Source organism: Gallinula chloropus (genome assembly GCF_964237585.1).
Source record: "Gallinula chloropus genome assembly, chromosome: 2".
NCBI lineage: Eukaryota > Metazoa > Chordata > Aves > Gruiformes > Rallidae > Gallinula > Gallinula chloropus.
This window is the reverse complement of record NC_140086.1, coordinates 137,462,082-137,487,119: the sequence shown is the minus strand read 5'-3', so window position 1 is coordinate 137,487,119 and position 25,038 is coordinate 137,462,082. Positions and strand designations below refer to the sequence as shown.

The following is a 25,038-nucleotide window of genomic DNA, read 5'->3' as shown; positions in this document are numbered from 1 at the left end:
CTGTCCTCTCGGGTTAAGTTTACTGCCTTGCGCGGGAGCCGCTGCCGTGTGTGGCCTTTTTAATCGCCCGCGGCGACCGGCGCCCTCGGCTCGGGCAGGGACGGCGGGAGCGGAGCGCGGAGGGGCGCGGGGACGGGCGCGCCTCTGCTGCCGCGGCGGCGGGGTTCCCCGCGCTGCTACGGGCACCCTGTGTTGCAGCGCCCGAAACCAGGCGTCCCCGTCACGGCGGGAGCGGCGGCGGCGCGGCGGGGCGCGGGCTCCTGCAGCCAGGGCTGGGCAAGGGGAAGGGACCGGGGTTTGGCTTCGCGGCCGTGCAGGGGCTGGGGGCGGCCGACGAGCCCCGCCGTTCCGGTACGGCGGTCCCTGCGACCCCCTGTCCCCCGGCTTTGGGCTGGGAGCGGATCCAGCCTCTGGCTGCGTGGCTGCCGCTCCTCGTTAGGTACCCCCAGGCTCTTCCTGGTGCTAAAATCGCTGCCCGTGACAAGGGGCAAGTTTCTCTAACTGGATTTCACTTTCTTTACCGTGCCAGCTGCGGAGGTTAACTTTGGGTGCAGTTTTTCTTATTCTCTCGAGCTGCCGTTTGATTTCGCCCCTCTGGGTGTATTACGCTTGCTGGTAGTTCTACCATTATGTTTCTGTGAGAGAGCAAGGGCTGCCTTGCAGTGCCACAGGGAAGCAGAACCGTCATGTGTGCAGGAATTACTTTATAGCTCCATGTGAGTAACTCGGAGGTTTGATTTGAGGGGTTGGGTTTTTTTTTTAATTAAATTTCTTAGACAAGTTCCGTAACACAGGAGTAGTGTTATTTTTTGGGTCACGTTGGCTTTCCTTTGCATGCATGTTTGCAGCAGCCACAATACTTTATGAACGGTAAGGTTTGATAATCCTTTCCTTCACTATAGAGTACTGTGGACTGCAGATTATGGAAAAGTTGGTAATGAGGAGTTTTCTCCTGTCTGCGCGGTGTTACGTTGTGTGATTATTTTTCTGCTACTTGTTAGTAAACATGTCAAATAAGGGTAGGTTGAAGTACAAAACCCTGACATGACTCAGAAAACCTTCCTTTATCTTGCAGGTTAAATCAGCCGTTGTCTTAAGAGCCCTCAGTTGTGCTGCTTTCTTAGAATTGACCGCATGTGTTTAGCTATTTGCCTCCAGACCTTCTGCCGAGTATGGCCCCGCTGAAGGGCAGTGCCCCCTGAGAAGAACGCTCCTCAGGCAGAACCTCAGCTGTGCCAGACTGCTGAGAGCGGTGCTGCAGAAACTATGTAAGCTGGTTTTGCGCTCCTGGAGGAAACATGATGAAAACGGAGTCTTCAGGAGAAAGATCAACCCTCCGAAGTGCCTCTCCTCACAGGAATGCTTACAGAACTGAGTTCCAGGCGCTGAAAAGCACCTTTGACAAACCGAAATCAGATGGAGACCAAAAAGCGAAAGAGGAAGGAGAGGCCTCGCAGAGCAGGGGAAGGAAATATGGCTCAAATGTCAATAGGATTAAGAACTTATTTATGCAGATGGGCATGGAGCCCACTGAAAGTGCTGGAGTTACCCCTAAAGCCAGGGGAAAGGGTGGCCCTCCATCACCACAAAGACGAATTAGGCCCAAAGAATTTGTAGAAAAAGCAGATGGTTCAATTGTAAAGTTGGAATCGTCGGTCTCGGAAAGGATTAGTAGATTTGATACTATCCATGATGGTCCTTCCTATTCCAAGTTTACTGAAACTCGGAAGATGTTTGAGCGAAATGCTCACGAAACAGGACATTCCAATCGCTATTCCCCAAAGAAAGAGAAAGTCGTTTCCAACGAGCTTCCAGACGACTGGTGCAGCTCTAAGTCTCACAGAGGCAGCACTGATTCACTGGACAGTCTTAGCCCAAGGACAGAGACTGTCTCTCCAACTGTGAGTCAGCTCAGCGCAGTTTTTGAAAACACTGACTCACACAACGTAATCGTCATAGAAAAGTCGGAGAACAGCGAAGAGTACTCGGTAACCGGTCACTATCCACTAAACCTCTCATCCACTGTGGCAAATATCTCCTCCCCAGTTGCAAACCTTGAGGGTTTCAGTCCTTTGAAAGATGGCAGCACGTGGTCCCCCCCAGCCAAACAGAGTACAGGTGTGATGGCTGTTGAGAACTCTCAGCAGAACAGCACGCCTTCAGCGCCGAGACAGAAGATGTCCACAGGCACTTCAGCAGGTTCAAAGACAACTGAAGAAATAAAGAAGAGTGCAGAGGCAAGTGCTGATTCTGTTGAGAGCTCTTCAGCGAGTCAACAGGATTTGGTCAGCGTGCTTGACAGTGAGAGATCTGCGGACAGCTCTGCTAGGAGTAAGTCAAAACCAGAGGCAGACGTTTTGGTGCAACAGAAGGAACGGTCAGAACATGCAGAGGGTGTCTTTGATAGACCCGAAGCTGCAGAATTATCACGAAATACAGCTTCAGGTGGTGATCTTGCCACAGATGCTGTTTCAGATGCTGCCGAGTCCCATTATGATGAGGCAAGTGAAAAAGAAGTGCAGGAAGATGTGAATAATTTCCAGAGTTCCCACGTGTACATGCACACTGACTACAATGTATATCGGGTACGATCGAGATATAACTCTGACTGGGGAGAGACAGGTACAGAACAGGATGATCAGGATGACAGTGACGAAAATAACTGTTATGAACCTGATATGGAATATTCTGAAATTAATGGATTGCCAGATGAAGATGAAATCCCAGCCAATAGAAAAATACAGTTTAGCCGCGCTCCAATTAAGGTAAAGTTTCCTACCCTCTTTTTTCTGCAGTTTGGTTTTGACAGCTGATCTCAGCTCTGGAAAGATTGCAGAGGATCTTTCAATACACATTTTTATTACAGTCAGCCAGCAAGTGTAATCTTAAATGAAGTAAGGAAGCTGAGCTCTGATGGGCTTGTGTCATTTCCTAGACTACTTGATGGTTGACTAAGCCAGCAGAAATTGAGAATGACAGCTGGGTTTGTGAAGATTGAGAATTTTAGCATGTGTGTTTTGATTTATATGACTGAACTGTAATCACATGGTGAAATGTAGATGTGGATATTTGGTGGCCTTTGTGCTGCTTGATTTTTGGTTTTGATTTGAAATCACAGCTTCTTTAGATCGAATGGCTTTTCTTCAGCTCTCATCAGATGTTCATTAAAGTCCCAGTGTTTAAACATTGTGTAATGAAATACAATGTGATTCTGTCTCACTAGCAGAGGGCTGTTAATATTCTGTGTCTGAATTAGTATTACCTTTTCTAGTAGCATCGTCACTTGTTAAAAATTTTAAAGCATTGTTAGACGTATATCTAGTATAGCTCTGCTCCAGAAGGGCAGAAGTTGGTTGACTGAAACACCTACTGGTGAGTAGGTTTCTTGAACTTTGTTGGTGTAAGTACCTTGAAATTGCAGCTAAGAATGTTGTTTGAAGTACTTTTTCAGTTCAGGGAGGAAGAACTGGTTGCATTTTGTTATACCAGCTTTTCTCTGATGAGCCTCAGGGTTAAGTATAAAAGTGTTTTATTTCCAAGCTGGTTTTAGTGCAGGTGGTCTCAAATGGACAATTCTAAAATGTAGCCATTTTTCCAGAAATGGCTTTTGAAACAGCCATATATCACAGAGCACCTGAAATCTAAACATTTTAAAATTAAAAATACATAACTGAAATCGACTGCATTTTCATTGTGTGAGTTTAGCAGCAAAAGTTACTAAATCAACAGACAGAAGTCTCACTATCAAACTTGAAGTACTGAGATTTACAAAATCTGCATTTATACCACCTGTGGTTTAAGTTAGGGTGAGATGTAAGTTTGTGTTAGGAAATTTTCATATGGAGGATGGAACTGGGTTTTCACATGTGTTTATTGGGGAATGGAGGGAGGGGAATGGTCTTGTGTTCCTCATACTTAGAAAAGACTGATTTTTACAGCGAAACAAAATATTGCAAGCCAAGATAACGGGCTTTTCAGTGTTGTTTTGTTAGTATTTTATTAGGCTTGTGCCATGGATCAAAAATTCTTAACAGTGTTTGTGCTCCCTCTAGATAATTCCCATAATCAGACTAGCTGGTTTTCTTCACTTTGTTCATTTTTTTGAGATGAAGTAGAGAAAACTTGCATTACAAAGGATTATGAAAGTTGTTGTCATCCCCCCACCTCCCCCCAGGCTGTATTAACAGACAAGATGATGTTCTCTTTTCTGAAAGATCTACCAATTATGTGCAGCAGTTTGTTTTATCATATTATAGTTCCAAGAGGTAAGAATCCAGAGGGTGACTCCACTGATTTTATTTTTGAGGTAGTTGGATTTATCTGCTGTTTCTGTTTTGAAAGAACGAATAGTGACAGCCTTACTTCAGTATAGTTCTGTTGTCTGACTGAATCATGCTGTCATGCCAAGTGCTGTAAGAGTATTCTCTTAGTTATTTAGTTATAACATTTCTCTTTTCTTCTCAAGTTTTTCATGCTATGTTCATTTCAGATTACATATTATTAAGTAATAATAACAGTCCATCAGGAAAATGCTCTAAAAGTAATTTGTCTAAATAAAAAAAAGTACATTTGTCATGGTTTTAAGCACAAAGCACTCTTAACAAGCTTATCTAAAGTGAAAGAATCATTGCTTTAATCATTTTGGCATCTTTATTGCAGATAGGAAGACAACAGAATAAAAGCTGACTGAGAGAGAACAGTGTAGGAGGGACTGTGAGGTTTGGGAGATCCCCTGCTTTTTGTCCTGGGTGCCTCTAGTGCTTGCAATCTGTTAGTCATGTGGGGAAGCAGAAGTGAGACCGTGTGGAAGGCTTGCACCAGGAGGAAGAAGTACAGCAACGTTTGGGAAAATGAAAAGCTGCTTCTCACGCCTTCCTCCCTTTTCTCCATGGCACTCTGCAATTCCCTGGGCAGTGTTAAGCAGTGTGAGCCCGGGCAGGCTGCCAGTGGCATCAGGTCACTGCCCGGCCACGCTGCCACAGGCAGGTGCTGGGGAAGGGCAGCTGGAGAATCCCTTGGTGGGTCCTTGGAGGCTCCCGCGTCTCTGGGCTCCTGGGCTGTTTCTGACAGTGCTGCCAATTCAGCACGCTGGTCATGAACTGGCTCTGGCAAGCGGTTTCTGCCCAGCAGATAGGGACCATCGAGCAGTGCAGGGGGCAAGGGGAACTTGGTTCTGTCCCCCTGCACGGCGCTCTCGTCCGAATTTACCTGATGGCTCCCATTACCCTGCCCCTTGCATGGGGACGGTGCTTGCTAGCTGAGTAGACAGCAACAATTTAAGAATTTTTCTGTTCTAGGAGATTTTGTGCCTTAGTGGGTGTAGCTGGTTTCAGTAATAATTTCCTGAGCTCTCCTGCAACCGAGGAGGAGGAAAACAAAGCAACATAGGAGTATTTTCTGAACTGTTGAAACCTGATTTTTCATTATTAAAATCAAGCAATTTGTACTAAACTACTCAGATAGTGGTGTTAAAAGTCCAACTCAAATTCAAGACATTTAATGCTGATTTCACTGTATTGTACCTACATTCTCTTCCTACAGGTGAGCTTTGAAATAATTAACAAAATTGGCACCTGTGAAATGAGTGGATAGTTGTTACTCAGTAGGTTTAGGTAAACATCTTTGAACTGTTTTTCCACATCTTTCAGGTAGACGTGTAAGAAGTAAGGAAGAGTGCTGAGACCGTAGAGCAAAGAGATTCACTTACCACCACAGGGAATCCTTTCTGTCCCTTTAGGGGAAACATGTTGGACTGTGACAAGTAATGAAGTATAGGCAGAAGGATGAATAAATAAAATCTTACTCATGAAACGGACAAAGACTGAATTCTGCTTATCTCCCAAGCAGGAAAAAGGCCTGGTTATTGAGGAACTTGCTATAAAGAGAAAGACTCAAGTCAACCGACACAGAAAATCCTGCTCTGTTACAGCCTGTAATTTTGCTGTCACAGATCCCATGCTCCATGGGCCATTTCTTCTGCCCCAGGATTATGGGATATGTTTGCTGGTCTCACCTCTGTTGAAAATTAGTCCCTTTAGAAGTAGGTGGCAGCCCAGAGGCCATTGCAGGCTTGGAAGGTTTCTAGGTATTTCGGCTGTGGCATCACTGACATGAACAGTTGAGTGTGTCTGTGGGAGCTGAAGTCAGCTTTATGCTGTTTGATTAAAAAACAGCCCAAGAGTTGGTCCTGGTAGTGGGAGTGGACATGACTCTGTATGCCCCTAAACAAGGTACACGCTCACTGATACACCAGTTCATACGAGTATTTGTATAGTGCTGTAGAGGCCTTTGTCAGCCTGGTCTGTTCTTGTGCTGAGGTGGTGTGTTTCTACTCAGGGATAGAACTGAAACACTCCCAGGCAGGTGTAAGAGGTGAAAAAGTTAAATAAATATAATGAGAAAAAAAGAAAGCCTAAGTTTTGCCAGAAATGCTGTGATTTATTGGCCTTTTGCTGAGTTTTGTGGGGTTTCCTGAGGGTTGGGTTAAATGCCGCTTTCCAAACACTGCAGGCTAATTGGACAAGATTTGCAGGTAGTGCACAATTCATTAGCTCGTGGCTTTGCTCACTAGCAAATGGAAATGTGTTTTGGGGCTAAGTGAGAGAGAGAGTAACAGGAATGGTAAGCATAAAGTAGATGGCTCTTCCATGCTTCAGTTAATTCTGTATGAAGGAATGATGATCACTAGTGTATGTGCCTCACGTTCTTCCTCTCTTCTGTCATGCAGCAGGACACTCAGCAACACTTCAGTTTTCCAGATTGTGTTTTGTTCAAATGGTCTTCAGGCACTGGGATTTGTGCCCCTCTCTCTCTCTCTCTGACAGTGTAATTACTTTGGAAATGTTTACTCTCTAAAATATTATTACTCTATGTCTGGTAAGCATCAAAATAAAGTCTGCTGGAAACATTTTGAAGTTTTAGTGTTGGGAAAGTATTTCTTTGCCTGATTCAATGTTTAGTACAGTATTACCTGTTGTTAAAATCTTTATGAGCTGTTTTGGATTACAGAAGTCATAAGTGAAGGTTACCCATCCAAAAGTACTGTACAGTCCCTGGTTTCAAAAATGCCAATTCTTCTATTCATGTTTTACTCAACTGAATATGGAGTTGCATTTAGATGACCTCCAGATCTCTCTTGCAACCTCAGCGAGCCTCTGATTCTATAAATACAGTAGTCCCAGCAGGACCCTTCTTGAAGGCAGATATGGAAGACAGGACTTGCAGAAAGATCCTGAGCCTCTATCAGATTTAAAATGATTACAGAATATGAGAAATTCATCCACTTTTGAACGGATTAAGAAAACTTTCAGATAAAGATAAGTAGATTCCTTCTGAAATCACTGAAATGAAATATTTTCCTTTCCTTAAATTTGCCTCTTTGCTCTAGCTCTTGTCTCCATGCTTTATTTACGACATTGGGAGTGGATGGTAGTTTTGGCTAAAGCATGAAACTGGGAATTAAGTAGGCTTAGCCTCTGCCTCCTGTAATGTTGAATAAATCACTGAACCTTTATGCTGGTATTTGAATTCTGTAAAATGGGCAGCAAGTTGGTAATTAATTCCATTAATCTTGACTTGTGGTTTGACATACCAAGCTATTGCTTGGGTAGCTTGAAACATGTATTCTGCTACATAAAATGACCTTATGCTTTTTTCAGGTGTTATGAATTATTGGAAAATCTACAGACTTAAGTAGTCATAAAATCTGCTGTACTGCAAGGATCGTGATGCTTATTTTGATTACCTGAAAAAGTTAATGATAAAAACTCAGGTTCTTTGCTCTGGTGCTAGAATACGTAGTTTTTCTGGGGCCTGTTTCAGTACGTTTGTTAGATCTTGGTATGAAAGGCAGAACTTTCTGTGTATTTGTCAGGGAAAGGGAGAAGTAAGTTAAGGATTGAAATACTGGATGCTCTTAAATAAAGGACGATAGTGAAGGGATAAAACACTCCAGAACAAGCTGCTTTTTTGATTAATAAAAGGAAAGTGTGATCTACATGGTTATCCCATATGTGAAGTGTATTACTGAGTTGGAATAGTGTACTTTATCTGGGTGAGTCTTTCACACTCATTTCAGATGCAAAAGAGTGTTCTTGTGTTAAGTGTAGATGGAATTAGTGGAATACAGTAGATGGAATAAAGTTATTTGACTCCCACAATATGCTGTGGAGAATTTAATGCTTGTGTAGGTCTTAATTTCACCACTAATTCTAGAGACAAGTTATTCCTGAATGCAATGTTCACACACAGTTATTGAACTGAAAAGAAATAATGGTGCTTTAAAATGGGTTTCATAAGCATTGAGAATGTTCTACAAGAGTTGTTTGTAGAAACCAAGTTTGGATAGAATAATTGGCACCAAAGGTTTATGTGGTTTAGATTGAAAGGTGTTTCTAATTAAAGGGTTTAAATTTCAAAAATGCAGACTGAGAAACTGTAGGGAAATGGTTTGAAATTAGTTGAACCAAAGAGCTCAGGGAGCTAACGGTGGGGTTCTTGGAACCTCTTTGATTCAGAATTAGAAAAAGTGCATAGGATTTGAAAAAGAAAAAGCAGAATACATGAGCAAAACAATTGCCGACCTAATCAGAAGAAAAGTCAGCCAAAGAGAATATCAGAAGCTAGCCAAGAACTAGCAAGGAGGGCAAAAGTGGTTGTTCAGAAAAGGAAGATTGTCATAGGGTTCAGAAGACTTAAAGTGTGGATAAGATGTTGCCAGAAGTCAAGCTGAGTTTGACCTTGCAAAGGAAAATAATTCAAATAGTAAAAAGCTATTTATCCATTAAAAAATGAAACAAGAAAGGCGTTAGACAGTGAGCATGAGGTTACAATTAGAGCTATCACCCCAGTTAATATTTTGCCTTAATTTTTTGGCACAGTTGGTCATGTTGAACATGGAATCAGGATTAAAAGTGAAATAAACGTATCAGGTAGAAATTCTTACAGTGGAAATTTTATAATGGAATTAAGATGAAACCTAGAAGTTCCTAGTGCTCCGGTTTGCAGGGTACTGGGTGAAAGAAGATGTGTTTTAGAAAATGTTTTGAAATGTTTGCTACAAGAAACAGAATAGAAATACTCTCTCAAAATAGAGCAGTATTTAATTGCAGAAGAGCAATGCAGTAGCTATTTTTCAGACAGTAGAGAAGAGGTGGTTCTGGCAGCTTGAATTTTTTTTTTCCCTAGCAAAGGAATAGAAAAAAACTGAAAAAGAATCAAAGGCAGGGAGGCAAATGGAAAAGGGGAATACATGTAAATGGCTTTATGAAAGGTAGTACATGTCAGGCTAAATCAGTGTCTGCCTTTGATAAGATAGAGGACCTTGTTAAAAATTTCAGTAGTTCTGTCTCAGAAAGTTGGAGCACGCTAATGACACTTGCCTTTGACAGAAAGTGAGAAAGCCTTATCATCACACGGGATTACAGTAAAATCTGGGTGACTGGGAGGACTGGAGTACTGGGGATGGATTTATCAGCTCGGAAGTTTCACGGTAAACTAGTGACTCATTTGTAGGGGATGACAGCAAAGGAGAAAGCCACTCTGTGACTTGCTCGTGCAGAATGACAGCAGTACCCTGCGGTGCTGTGCAGCTGTGAGGAAGGGAAAGTGCATGCTAGATGCATGAAGCAAAATATTTTGGTAGCGGCAGGGAATTGTGAGTGCCATTTTATAACTCGCCTAGGAAACTTCATCCGGAACGTGTCTGGTACATTCTGTTTAAGGTGAGTGTGCCAGAAAAGCTGCAGCAGCCTGCTGCTCTTAACTCTTTTTCTTGGTTAATTCTATCATTAAAACAGGGGCTTAAGAAATTTGTCTTGCTCAGTGAGGGAAAACAAAGCCTGAAAAAGAGCATAATTGCATCTCTGATATATTCATAACGAAAAAAGGACCAAAAGGGGAAGGGGCAGTGTTCCACTTTTAAGGCAGAATTCAGCATTTTCCACCAAAGATTCAGGAACTGCAATAGCAGGCATTCTTACGTTCCTAATAGACTACTGTATTGTCTAACAGCATCTATTGGTTCTGTTAGGGGTTGGAATTTCCTTCAGCACTATTGAACTTGCAGAACACAATAATCTGTTTAAAAAAGTACCTGACATTCCTGAAGTTAAATGGTACAAAATGATAGCTGTTATGTAGAAAGTACTCTAGTGAGAGCAGAAGCAACTTTTACTTATTAGATTGAAGAGATGTGTCAGATCACTCAGATATTTCCGTATGATAAAGTCAGTGGAAGCTGTGAATGCAGAATTTATCTCTGAGGCCCATTTGCCTTGCATTATTACACATACAACTGCAGTTCTGAGTCTCTGCACATCTGTAACTTTTTATGTTCCTCTGGGCAGTTTCCATCTGCCTTAGTATTCAGTGCATAATCTCAAGGGCATAAGATGCAGGTTCACATTGAAAGGATATCTTTTAATATCCAGACTGTGCTTCATGTAGATGTGTGGCCTTGTATTTTATAAGATACCTGTATTTCAAATTTACTATTCACATTATTTGCTTAAAAGCAATAAACTATAGGGGCTTTTAAAAGTCATGCTATCATGTCCTGTCTAATTCATCTACATCAGAGCCTTTGTGATAACATCACACACACATCCCCCCTGAAATGTTTTACCCAGCTTGTAATCATGGTTACATCTTTATAAGCTTGCAGTCATCTTTAAGATGGACTCTGACATATTTGGATACTAACAGATTTAGATTCGGTAGATATGTAGCTTCTGACATATTTAAGTATTTATGTGTTAGCTCTGCCTTCTTAGAGGTCCCAAGATAAATGTTAATTAGTGTTGATTTGAGTGATTGTCCACTAGATTTTATTGTGCATGGGCTGCTTAAACAGAATACTCAGGCTTTTTAAATACTGTATTTTTTCACAAGGGTAAACCAGAGAGAACTCATGGATCTAGAGATTTAGAGCATTCTTGAAAAAGCTGGTAATTTAGAAGTGTGGCAAAGTGCACTCATGCAAACAAGAATGTTCCAGTATGGTCTTTGGGAGCATGAGACTACCAGACCTCGTAGCTATTTATTCCTCTCTGCTCAGACTTTTTCTCTGAAGAAGTTGCTCAGTTTTATCTCCACCTTTACTTGTTTGGTAGATTTACTAAAAACTACCATCTTCATGTTTTGCACTTTTCTTTTATGTTGATATTTAAGATGTGGGGAGGGAAATACCATTAAACAGAGTTTGGAGGGTGGGGTTTTGTTTAGGTTTGGTTTAGGTTGTTGTTTTTTTTTCTTTTTCCACTTCTTCCTCTGTGGCTAATAAAGCAATTTCCAACCTTAACAACTGTGGGTCCAAAATAAGTGCTAAGACTTTCTGTAATTTACTACAAGTGCACAACACAGTCATTACCAGTAAGTCTTGACCATTAAAAAGGGGAAGTGATGCTTGACCAAACTCTTAACCTTCTACAATGAAATGAATGCCTTGATAGATGAGGGAGATTAGTGGATCTTGTCTACATTCCCTTCAGTAAGGCTTTTGATATAACTGCCTCATGGAGAAGCTGACAACATAGGGGCTCGATGAGCAGACAGTGAGCTGGATTAAAAACTAGTGAACAATGAAGCAAGTAGACAAGAACCACATGAAATTTAATAGGGAGAAGTGCAAAGTCCATCTGGAGAAGGAAAGTCCCATGCACCAGTATATGCTGGGGGCTCTGCAGCTGGAAAGCAACTTTGCAGTAGAGAATCTGGGGTCCTGGTGGACACCAAGTTGAACAAGAGCCAGCAATGTGGCTCTGCAGCAAGGAAGGCTGATGGTATCCTGGGCTGTCTTAGGAGGAATGTTGCCAGCAGGTCAAGGGAGGTGATCAGCGCTAGTGAAGCCATGCTTGGAGTGCGAGCCCCTGAACAGGAGTGTGGAGAGAGTCCAGTGAAGGCCCATGAAGACGAGGAAGAGTCTGGAGGGTGCAGAGACAACAGAGCCAGGCTCTTTCCACTGGTGCCCAGTGTCGGGACCAGAGAGAACAGGCACAAACTGTAACACAGGTTCCCTCTGAACATGAGGAATCACCCACCTCGGTGAGGGTGACTGAGCACTTGAACAGGTTGCGCAGGGGGGTTTTGGAGACTCCATCCTTGGACATACTGAGAAGCGGTCTGGACACAGTCCTGGGAAGCCAGTGGTGGCTCTACTTGAACAGGGTGGTGGACCAGATGATCTCCTTAGGTCCCTTCTGACCTCAACTGTCCTGTGGCTTCATTTAAATCAGAATAATATTATTTTCCTATAGTGAACTTTGGAAAGTAAGCAGCTAAATTGCATTGATAGATGAATTCTTTTAATTTTATTACTTGTAAAATATACTAAGTGACCTCTCATTTTATTTACAAATTTATGAGTGCCTTGTTTTGCAGATCCAAAGGTGGTTAGGCAGCTGTAGAAGTTTCTCCGATTGTAATGGTTAAAATTGTTTAAATACATAGGAGTATTTTAACAAGAGCTCATTGAATGCAGTTTGAATTTGTACCTGTAATTGCAGATAGTTAAGTTTAGTTCAAGGACTGATCATAACCTTTTAATGTTTCCTGTCAATGAGAATCTAGACCCAACACTGAGAAACAAAATATCTAAGAAAGGATTTTAAGGGGCTTTTTGGACATACTATGTTGTATTATAGCACGAGCAGATTGACCTAACCTTGTATGTTAACATTTAACAACGAAAAAATTGTGGGAAATGTTTAAATAAATATTATTAGTTAAATATTTATCATTATGAAGATAAAGTAAAACCAGCCTGGAGAAAACTAAAACTGCTGAGGGGTAGCATTCACTTGCAGCAGAAGGATTTTGCAGATAGCAGTAGCCTGAGTCTGTACGGCTGTTGCTGTCCTGCAGCTGGGCAAGCGCTGGTTGGAACAGGAATGTGACCTGAGCGCTCGGTTGAGGCCAGATATTCCAAAGCTCTGGTCAAACTGGTAAATAATTCGACTCTGAGCTGTACACCTTCAGTGCAATCTTAAAATTACTCGTGTCATGCAATGTACCAAGCTGCAAACATTGTGTAGTTTATCTATGAAATCCTTCCAGTAATGATGGAGAGAAGCTTTTTGCTGACTTTTGTAAAGCTCAGATTGTCCCAGAAGAGAGGTCAATGTGTATGGCTGAAAATGACCCACAGCAAATTATAAAACATGAGAGAGATTAGTGGGAAGTTAACTTGAGTAGCACGTTGAATAAAGGGATTAAAACTGAAAAATGGTAAGTAACATAAAGTAAGTTCTTCTTCACTTCTTTGGTTTAAAAGTGGGTCTTTTAAAGCAAGCTCCATATATGATTTATTTTATTTATTTTATTTTTCTCGTCCAGAGGATTACTTGTGTTTCTAAGCCCCAGAGAACCCCTGTAGTTAATCCATGCCACTAAGAACCGCACATTTCTGAGCTTCAGAAAGCTGGATTTAGCCTGCAGCAACACAGCAGTGAGAACCATGGGGGTTTGACTGAAGGGTGGGGGTCTCCTTCCCTAGCCAGGCAGTGGGGTGGGAGCACAGGCCCAGCCAGAGCCTGGTCAGCACCCTGCCCCTGGTACGCCATAGTGCTGCACTTGCAGCAGTTAGGACTCCAAGAAGCTGTGGGGCGGGTGCGTGGCCTCTGTAGGAGCTAACTGCTGACCATGGCATCAGTATTCACAGCACAGCTTTATCCAAAATATGCAGTCAAACCCTTTCTTCACCATTTTGCCTCTGTCGACTTCTTGATGATGATACCTGAGCAGTGTAGTCTGACTCAGATTTTTTTGCAAAATGTAGTTTCTGGTTGTCTTCTATTTATCTTCTTGTTTTCTGCTTTGTATTGATTCTGGATGCTTCCCGGGCTGCATGGCCTGCTGATGGCCTAGGACACAGTTTCCTTTTTATCAGTCCACTTGTTTTCTAGGGCTACATACTTGACATTTTGCATTACATTAAAAAATAGAAAAGGAAAAAAACCCTTCCTTTTTAATTGTCAGTTTATGAATTTTTGTCACTGTTTTATGTAGAGCATATTCACTCAAAAGACTAAACAATCTACTGTGGTGCCTTTTTTCCACTGAGTTAACTTTGTTACACCATTATCTGTGGATTTTGTTTATTGCATTTTATTGTAATAAGTAATGTATGAAATATATAACTTCATATCCATAGAGGCTTTGAAAATGCTGCTCATTCTCCGGTTGCTCATGCTCTCTCCACAGATTCTTCTGACTGATCTCACTCTTTGCTTTGATAGCCTGCTTCTTTATTGTGTGAGACAACAAAATCTAGATGTGCCATATGTTCTATTGCAGTTTTTTTAATACCATGGCTGACACCTGAGAGGAGAAGGAAGCATCTTCTCTGGGCTGTGTTGCGTGGAGTATCTGCGTCACCTATTAAGTTTTTAGAACATACACTCTAACACCTACAGAAGTAAGAATTAACAAACATTTGTGTGTGCAGATACTTGACTAATACAATATTGTAGTGGTAATTAATCAAAAGGTTTTGAAAGAGTTGTTTGGGTTTTTTTTTAACCGAAAAACTCTGTAATTTATTCTTTTATGATAAACATAATGCTCCCAAGGGTGTGGGATTTGCTTTAGCTGCAAGAATTTTTGCAGTGCAAGGTAAACCTGCCAGGAGGGTGTAGCAAAAATGTCTGTTAAGGGTAAGCATAGCGTGACTTCTCTCTGGTATAAGGTATTTTTTGTTCTCTTTTAAACAAGAGGGTTACTATAATAATGAAATACAAGATCAAATTCTTTGTCTTTTATTAGCACTGGAATTCCAAGATACAACATCACTTCGTGACTTGCTGAATAGTAGCTGTCTTTTAATGACTGGCTTGGATTACTTTTCTCTGAACAGGAAGGTCTACATTTTATCTTTTGTCTTACTATCTGGAAAAAGCACCGGCAGTAGAAGAAAAGGAGGACTGTCCCTCACCCCCCCTTTCAGACCTCACATTTGATGAAATTCTTAAAGTGAAAAAAATGCACTTGTAGAATAAATTATATTTTAAATATCTTACTTTGAATCAACTGCTTATGCTAATATTTATGTCTGCATATTTGGTGCAGACGTCAGTGTAACCATGAGAAATAAGGTATTTTTGGGACTTCCTGATGTTGTGCAGCCCTTTGTCACCCTACCATTCTGAACTTGGTCAGTACATTGCTTAGGAGCACTGATAGCAGACTTGTAGGAGTTGCACCACCAGCTCTGATTTCAGTTCACTGAGCTTGCATGCAAGAATTGGTGATGGCACCTGATGGGTTATCAAACATGGTGACACCAACTATTCAGTGCAAACTGCACTGTGCAAGATTGGCAGGTGACAGTGCTGGAAACCATCATTATGGCACCTCTGAGTCACGTGTTGTCTTCTGCACCATTTAGTCAGCGCATAGGGGACAGTAAATAAGATATCAGCATGAACTGATAACAGGGCAGCTGGACAGACATGATGATGGCCATGACCTGAAGGAAGGCAGAGACGCTAATTTCTCTGCTCATACGCCCGTTTGGCCGTGCTGAACAGAGCTGCACAACTGACAGGCAGTACTTGCTTCCTTTTCTTAGTGGTATGATGCAGCCAGTAAATTCGAAAGAAGCAAATGTGAATGGGCAAGTTTGAGAGTGTTGTAGCACAGCAAAATAAGGTGGTACTTAATGGTAAAAAGCTTGTCAAATTGAAATGAATTAGGGGAGTTTTTCTTAAAGATGGAAGCATAGTTATGGCCTTTAAAAGCTGAGAGGGAACCTCTCTGCGCGCTTGCCGCCTGTGCTAAAAGCCAGCAATGAGATTGAAGGGTATTTTTTGGTTAAGACCATAAGAGCATCCATGTGTTGGAATAGAGGGGTTTCAACTGGTGGGTTTTTTGGTGTTACTGCAGCACTGTTGACATTTAATGTGAACATGTCTGCAGAACTGTTTCAGTGAGTTAGAATTTTACCTGTTTCACAGTCTCACCGTACTGATGCACTGATCTGCACCACAAGACACTAATAATTTCATGTCATGATTAAAGAAAAATGTATAGCTTTGTCTACAATCTGCTCTAAGTGAAAGATTCAACAGCTCAGCAGCTAGAGAGTGAAACAAAAAAAAAAAAAGAAAGCTACAGCTAACTGTAATGAAAAAAATCTGAGAACTGTGGGGAAGTATTGGCATTTACTGTAGGCTCTGACTGTTCTCCCAAAGCAGCCATCCCTGGGAATTGCAGTCAGTTCTGCAAGGAACCTAAAACAATATGCTGAACATGTTGCCTGCTATCTAATTATGCTATGTACTGGTGAGTTGGTCACTTCATCCAGTTACAAGAACTGTGTCAGAAAATGTCTGCTTTGGGTAGATCTCATAACAGTGGTAGAATCATAAAATCACAGAATCATAGATTGTGTTAGAAGGGACCTTTAAAGGCCATCTATTCCAACTCCCCTGCAGTAAGCAGGGACATCACTAGATCAGGTTGCTCTGAGTCCCATGAAGCACAACCTCTATCTCCAGGGATGGGGCCTCCACTACCTCTCTGGGTAACCTCTTCCAGTGATGTACCACCCTCTTAAGCTACTTTGAGAGGAAAGCAAATGACTTAAAGCTCCTAACATTCAGTAGTTTTGTTGAATAATTTTTTTGAAACTTGTATTTTATAACAAATGGCATCATCTTCGTGAAAGTGTATAATGCCTTCAGTTGAAAGCAGTTCTTGAGTTTAATTATGAGTCAGTAAGTCTCCTTTGTGTGATCACATCACAACTCTATAAACTGATCAAGGAAATTCTCAGAAAATCTTTGCTACTGCTTAATGGGGTTTCTTACTTGCTGATCTTAGAGTGCGTGTACATTACTTCATAAGGACTGGCAGCTTTTTCAGGTGTGCTGTGGAGCTATAGTGAAATTCTATAAAAAACTTCAGCTTGACCATGCAGTTAATAAAAGAGCTTAGAGAAAGGATAACCCTCTTTGGAAAACATGCTTAAGAAGGGCACTCAAGATCTCTTTCCATCATTTTCTGGGAGAGCATCTACCTAAATATTACATTGTGTGTTCTTCCATTCTTTGTGCTAAATGGGGGACTGAAAGAACCCTCTGAAGGGAAAAGTCCTGGCACTGGGAAGATCAAAGGACACATACGATTGTGTAGCTTAATATTTAGACTTCCCCTTGGGCACCAAGGGCAGCTTTGGGACCTGAGATGAGCTGAAAGACTCATTAAAATGAAACAGATAAGGAGCTATTAGATTTAAGAAGAGATTCTTTCACTTAAAGGGAATTGAATTTTAACTCCCACATAGTGGATAAGTGTTATAACCACTTGGCCTTTTATATGAAGTGCACCACTATCATCTCTTCCTCTCTGGGATAGGTGTTCACAAAGAGAGTTGGATCTTTCCTGGTTTTTTGATCAAATGTGCCAGTCTCTTGCTTTGGGACACAGTTGTAGGCTGTGAGCCCTGAGTAAAGGGAGGTCTATGTTTGCAGCTCTTATTAGAGCTGTAAGCTGGAAGAAGTCAGAGAGACTGCACTACTCAATAAATCGATTCTTGATGCTAGGCAGGGTATTGTTTGATGTTTGTGCTTACTTTCTGGAGCACCACTCCTAACACAACTTAATTTCCTGTCAGATTTTGTGGGGGTTTTAAGTGCTTGACTCCAGGTTTTTAATTTAGACACTACATAAGTGTGTTTTCCTTTGACCAACTGATAAGGCCATAAATACTTTACCGGGTTGTAGTCCCCAGTTAGTGATAATAAATAGTATTTGTTTCTCAAACAGACTCCTTTTCTGGATGCTTTTACATACTGTTTTCTTCAGTCACAGTCTCAGTGAAACCTGACTTTTTTTCATCTGTCTCTCCTATTATGCTATTTGAAAGTGGTGGCTGGAAGGTGACAAAGACTAATATTTAACTTCACTGCTGTAAAGCAGTTTGAATGTGGAGCATAATCCTGGGAGGGGGGGGGGAGGAGAGGAGAAATAAATAAAGAGTTATTGCAAAAAGAAGCTAGAATAATTTTAAAACCAGGATAACCAGGATAGGCTTTCTTATTCATGTCGTGAAGCTGCCCTGGTTCTGATAGGCAGTCAGGGCCTTATTGAGGTGTTGGCTTTGTGGTTAGAATGTCTCTGCCTGCATAATGAATATAAATAAGCCCAACAGATAACATAGTAGGGAAACAGTCGGAGGAAGATAAAATAATGCTCCATTATGCAACTCGGATTAGTGGAAGAGAGAGGAGTAGAACTGAGACCTTCTAATTTTAAGGGAAAATAAAAATTGTAAAATTCAGATAATTGGTTTTGGGGAATCTTATGATACTGATGAATTGATGTCATAATATTACAGTTCAGAGGAAAAATATTATTTGCCATTTACAATGTGTGCTCACTGACATACAGGTAAATGAGGCACTGGTGAAATCTGGGGAAAGCCCCAGGAGCTGCAGCTACCCATGCTGGAAAGCTTGCCTCCTGCTCTGTCCTTCAGTGTTTCTATTTGAGAGAACTTCTGTGCGGTCTTTAACATCTTCAGAACACACCTCCTGCATTGCCATAGCTCTTTACTAACTGTGAAACCCGATTTCAGAAATTAAAAAAGAAGTGGGTAGTATACTGTGGACAGAACTGTACCTCAGGGTAACTCTGGCTGACAGGGGCGTTTGTTGTCAATGGTATCTTCAGCAGATCAGAAACTGAAATTAATACAGAGGAAGTAAAAGAAAGAGGCTTCAGCCTGCACTTTGGGTTCCTGGTGTTTTTATGATAGTGCTGACTTTCTTCTTTGCAACAGTCGAATGTGATTTGAGACCTGTTTGAAAATACTATCTGTCTTGGGTGTAATTATATGCTTGGCCAATAGAAGTCGGAAACGAATTACAATTAGCAGAATCTGTACTCCTTTCCTTTGTATAATGGTATCAAGCTATGTTCAGGAAACAAAAGAGATTTAAGAGTGGGGGACTGTCATGAGGAATGTGTATATATTGCTGCATGCATCAGTATAAAATAGGTGTACGTGAATTATAATTAAACAAGACGAGTTGGTGCCAAAAACAGTCTAGTTTTAGCTGGTGTTCAATAAAATGCTAATTTATTTTGCATTCTAGTCATATACTTTGTCTTACATTATGTGTTACATAAAATAAGCCAAGCAAATTCTCCTTACTGAGCCTGCCTGTCCAAATGCTAATTTGCTGATGGATGGTTGTAGAATTTGCTAATAATTATATATATGTCACAACAAGAGATTGTGAACTTATTTGACGCTTTCACAGAATTTTATTTGTGGTAATTCAGAGATGTAGTTTAGAAAGCTTCCAATTTGAAGATAAAATTCTTTTCATGATTGAGTATTTAGGATCCTGCACACAACTAAATAAATGTGGGTTCTTTCCCATATACTAGAGGATGCAGGCACATACTTCTGGTAAGTTTTCTTTAAGCTGCCTCTGTAGAGGCAGCTGTATGCTATTTATGTCTCTTACAGGTAGTAGCTTTTTCTTTTTTTTTTTTTTTGCCTTTTTCCTGTGGTGGTTTGAAGTGTGTTTACACAGCAAGTACAGTGGCTTTTCCGGCACCAACCTACAAGCAAGGGTGCTGAGAAGCTTGATGCAGAGATATTAAGCTAACAAAACGATGCTGTCCCATTGAGAAGCTCTGTGGACTTTCAGTGTTCTAAGTATCTTACAGGATGATAAGACCTAGGGGATTTTTGCACTACTGTGTGCTGCAGATTTTGGTTTGATTTTCTGTTTCTGTTTTGCTATATTGTGGGCATACTTAGGACAGTAGAATCCTGCAAGATGCAAATTAACATTTCCCCCCAGTGCAATGAATTCCCCTTAGCTAAGGTAAAAGTTTAGACTGTGGCTTCTTTTTTTTATTTTCCTGTGGATATATTAAGAAAATGTATTTCTTATTGTGATTTTCAAGTAGTTTTCACAGTCATTATATAACACGGAGGGTTTTGTGTTCAAATCTGCACAAGATATTTTTGCCGTTATGTGGGGTTATCTTGCTGCTGTATCAAAGTTTTTTTTCTGGTACTGCAAATGAAGAAATCAGTACACAAGAAGCATGTAACAGCATATGAAAATTTGATGTGATTAAGGACTCTCTGCACTGAGTGCAAAGCTGTGCAAAGCTATTTCAGTTTGCATTCTTACAGAAGCCCCCTGAATTGTTTGCAGTTGGTGATGTTGTTTCTAGTTGAGAATCAGCTTATAGGATTGAGCTTTGAGAAGTATTTCAGATATTACGAGCTGGTCTTTTCTCTCCAGGGTCTTTCAAAAGCTTTCAGAAATGCTATTTGGAAAACTGAAAAAGAAAACTGACATAAGTTTCCCACAGTTTAGAGTAACAAATGTGCATCCATTGTATATAATATGCCATGGTGATGTATTTAAAATAAATAAAATGAACTACCCAATTTAGTCTCTGACATGAAGACTGAATTTGTCTCTCGTTCTCCCCTGTGCGCATACACACCCCCTCGCTCCACCATTTTGTGGCCTTGGGCCCTGGCTGCATGTCAGCATTTCTGGCCCATCTGGAAAACAACAGATGCTGTCAGCAGCTCATCACATCTTCCAGAAAGCCCCTCTTCAACCTCTGCAGAAGAGAATGGTCTTCTCCTCCCTGTCCTACTGGGAGGAGCTTTCCTGTTTTCCATCAAATTAATCATTCGTTTTTTCCAGTTGCCTGTGTGCATGTATACATGCCTTCAGTTAAATACCTTGTCTGCAAGTACTGATCATGTGTTGCCTTGAATTCAAATTGCAGCGTGGATGGATACTGCAAATTTGATACTTGTGTAATTTGTGCATGAGGAGAAAATGGACACCACCTAGAAAGCACTATCTAAGGCCAGCTATTTTCATTTCTTTGTTATGTTTTAATTTGCTCCAAATGATGGTTTTGTGGCTGAAACACTTGCGCCTTCTAGTTTGCACAGTCAGTTTAAACATTTTCTGAATCATGGCATCCAAATAAAAAATTGCAACTGTCAAGTACTGTATTTAGTGTTACTTAAGTCTGCACATATGAATTAAGCATAAATGAGCAAAATATTTTGCTGTGTTGTTACCTAACTATTTCTAGAGATTGCATTGCCTAAGGCTCTAAAACTGGAAAAAGACTCATCAGGCTGCAGAAGTTTGGTGGTGTTAAGCTCACCTGTTTTCAGTGGCATTTGCAGTGGAACTTCCCTGGGGACCTGTGAAGGCCTAAACATCATATTTCAGCCATCTCTTCTTTTAGACACTTCAGATTTGCTGGTGCTACCAGGGTCCGTGTCCCTGTCAGCAAGCTAGCAGAACCTTGGGAGGCAGTTTGGGTTGAATGAGCACTGAAGGGTTTGAACTCCTGCTCGTGCTTGTAGTACCCAGGGAGAAGTACTGTCTCCTCTGGCCCTATGTCAGGTTTTCAGGCACTGTTAATGACCTTGCAGTTTAAACATTAGAAACGCTGTTCTAAATAATCCTTTTCTACTTTGTGTAAAATAAGTAAATCTTAGGCTTATCTGAATAGCTACAATTCAGCAACTTCTATTTCTGCTGGTACCTTCTAAATTTTTTGAGTTACTTATCACCCTGATGACTTCCCCATGGTTAGTCCAGTTACCTTGGAAACCAGTTTACCCGCATATCTAATCTCTGAACTGATGAAATAATAAGTGCTGCCTGCAAATCAATTTGAAGAAAGCTTTCTCCTGTCTTAATTGAAGAATGTTAATCTCTTTGTGCAAAAACTATCAGAATTTCAGAAGGGTTTTTTTTAGATTAAAGTAAAATGTTGCGCTCATTTTTCATGTTAGTCCTTGAAAACATGAAAAGAGGATTAACCTTATCGTATATTTTGAAAAAGATGTAAATATCTCTTATGAGCAACTGCTTGCAAAGCAAAATTTAAAAAATGTGGAGAGGCACAAAGCTGAAGCTACATCATGCAGCTGTTGAATCAGCATAGCACCAGAATTTAACTGCTTTCTGGGTAGTTCAGAAACTCACACAGTTGGGGCATAACTGCTGCCCAGACTTGCAGAGGAGTTTGTTCCTGCCCCAGTGCTAGTGAGGAGCATAGGCGGTGCCTCTGCTAATTTATCCCCATCAGTCCAGGCTTCCTTGGAACAGACTAATCTGAAAGTAGTATTTTTCTTGTCTTTAATGAGATAGGTAAAAAAGGAAACAAAAGTATGATACTTTTTTTTTTCCCTTTAGCTTTTTCTTTAGTTTTTCACTGTGTGCTCACTGGTCTTATTTTCATCACCACATTATTACAATTTCATTTTTTAACTTACGTTACAAATGAACATGAGAAGTTCCATCCAATTTTACTGGCACAACATAGAAACGCTGATTCTTCTCATTATCTGCTGATAGTTTATTCTAATAATCACAGAATGACAGGGGTTGGAAGGAACCTCTGGAGATCATCTAGTCCAACCCTCCTGCCAGAGCAGGATCACCTAGAGCAGGCTGTTATTTTTTCTAGGTTTTATCTGGAAAGTGGAAGTTAAAATATTATTCTGTTTTTTCAGAATAGCCTTACTTATTTTCAATGTAAACTTTATTTATCTATTATTTCTGGGTACCTTTCCTGAAAATTAAACTATTTATAAGAGAAAGCTCTGTCTCCCACTCAGACTTCATTGTCATGTCAGGCTTTCTAAGCAGAACTATCTGTGCTTTTGTTTTCCAGTGTATTTGAGATTATGCTTTTTGACAGTTTGTATAGCCAAATCATACATTGTGTGACAGAGATGGTTTTCTAAAAGCAATTCGTCAATTTTAAGCATATGCTGCACTGTGGTAAAAATACTTTATTATTCAATGGTACAGTAGGTAGTTGATATACTGTTTTCTCATTCATGTTTTTTTCGGTATGGTCATCTGCTTCTCCCTTTCTTTGACACATTCAGGTCATTGAAGCTTTTCCTGAGGGTGAGCAGGGCTTTCACGTATTGTTAGATTTGTATATTCCAGAATTCAGGTAATGAAAGTTGTGTCCTGAAAATTTATGTAGAGTCGAAGAGTTTCTAGAATTTTTAATAGGATTTTTTTTCCCCCCAGAAGCTTTATCAAGTTTACCAACTGCTTAATTGAGAGGAAAAACATTAGAGAGCAAGATTTATATACTCAGCTGGAAAGAAATGCAGTTTTTCTTGTTTGATTAGTCTACTTATGGTTGCCCACTAAGATACTTATGGTTACCCACTAAGATTTCAGTAATTAGAGACCAAATATTTGGTGATAGGATTTAAGAGGGAATTTTGTTAGAGTTTATAGAAAATCCCTCAAAAATTTAAGATGTTTATGGAAAGTGTGTATAGAATCTATTGTGATAAATAACTTCTATCACTGTTCAAGTGTGTGTATTGCAGTTCTTGGTTGCTTGGAATAAAAACCAGGGTGCCTGAAATCAGGAGAAAACATGCTATAGACTGAAATAAGAGATTCTCAGTTGGTACAGTTTTACTTAGAGTAGATTTAACTATGTTAATTTTTATCTACTAACATCCTGATTACAGATGTGGTATTTTTCAATGTTTTAAAAGCATTTAAAATAAATAAGTCATCAGGAGTAGCTGGCATAGATTCTCCAAGTCATACTTGACACACCTGATACCGCCTGTGATGAAATGATGGGCCTGGTAGGTGAGGGGAGAGCAGTGTATCTTGTCTATCTTGATTTCATTTAGGCTTTCGACACTGTCCTCCAAAGCATCTTCACAGAGTAGATGTTGAAGTCTGGTCTGGATGAGCAGACAAGTGAACTGTCTGCTGTAAACTGGCTGAATGGCTGAGCTCAGAGGCACAGTGTCTAACTGGAGGACTGCAACTAGCAGTGTACCCCACTGGGCCTAATCCTCTTCAACATCTTCTTTAGTAATCTGGATGATGGGGCAGCCAGTTTGCTGAGGCACAAATCTGGGAAGAGTGAGTGATATTCCAGAGGGTTACGCTGCCATCTAGATTGACCTCAGCTGGAGAAATGGATGAATGGGAACCTCATGAAGGTCAGCAGGAAGTGCAGAGTCCTGCACCTGTGAAGGAACAAGCTGCAGGCTGCCTGGCTGGCAAGCAGCTTTGCAGAAGAGGACCCGGAGATCCTGGAGAACAAACTGGGCAAATTGGGCAAACAGGTCACATCAGTGAGTAGGTTGAAAGCTGACCTGGTGAGAAATTACTGGATAGACATTCTCAGGAGGTGAAGAATGTTTTCATTAGTTATGCTGACCGAAAGCAACTGTGGAGATAATTTAATGTGTAAACAGTATAGAAAAAGCACAAGTTGACCTTGGAAAGTGATGTAACAGATGTGAGATTACAGATAGTCAAAAGGGCAATGAAGTCATGCACTTTCAGGTGTATGACTGACACCACCTGGAAATTCAGGAGAAAGGAAGAAATACTTGGATTTGTTGTTGATCACAGGACTAGTGCAGTTAGTCTGTTGGGACCGTGTAGCCATGGACAACACAAGTCTGTATTTAGAGAGAGGCAGTGAAGTATTTCTAGTACATGTAGGGAAGTGCCGGGAAAACCAACCCCAAGCAACTGGTGACAGTTCCAGTGCCTGGCATTTAAGAAACCTGACGTTGCACTGGAAGGAATGGGTGGACAGAGCTGACTGTAATGGGACCCAAGAGAGCCATGAGTGAACTTTGGATGGAAAGTAGAGGACAGTTGTTAAAACCAGACCAGTGTACCTTGAATCTTTATGTTGGGGCAGAAGGCATAGAAATAACGTTAAGGCAGACTTCCGTAAGCTCATGAAGGTGATGATAAAGTACCCCTCAGAAGTGGCATTTGCTCTCAGAATTAGAAGGGAAGTCCTGTTCTGTTGATATTACAACGTCCTAAATGAAAAGTCTTAGCTTCACTCTGTATGCTGGATCAAGGCAATGACAGGAGAAATTAATGCTTGCAGAAGCATGCTTTCCCACTTCGTTTTGGCAGGTTTATCACACAAAAGCTATGGATTTTTCTAACGTGTTAGAACTGATAAACTTGTCAGCTGTAAAATGCCACTGATAACAAGTATAGTTCT

At 40.8% G+C, this 25,038-nt stretch overlaps 1 protein-coding gene across 1 annotated transcript in view; it reads left to right on the top strand.

Moving 5' to 3' along the window:
- Window positions 1-1,298: 1,298 nt before the first annotated feature.
- Window positions 1,299-25,038, top strand: part of PPP1R9A (protein phosphatase 1 regulatory subunit 9A) — a gene marked incomplete at both ends in the record, with an annotated part of 137,608 nt that continues 113,868 nt past the window's right edge. The window contains one exon of the mRNA XM_084279913.1: window positions 1,299-2,765. Within this exon, the coding sequence (XP_084136039.1) occupies window positions 1,299-2,765 (1,467 nt within the window). The remainder of the gene's footprint in view (window positions 2,766-25,038) is intronic.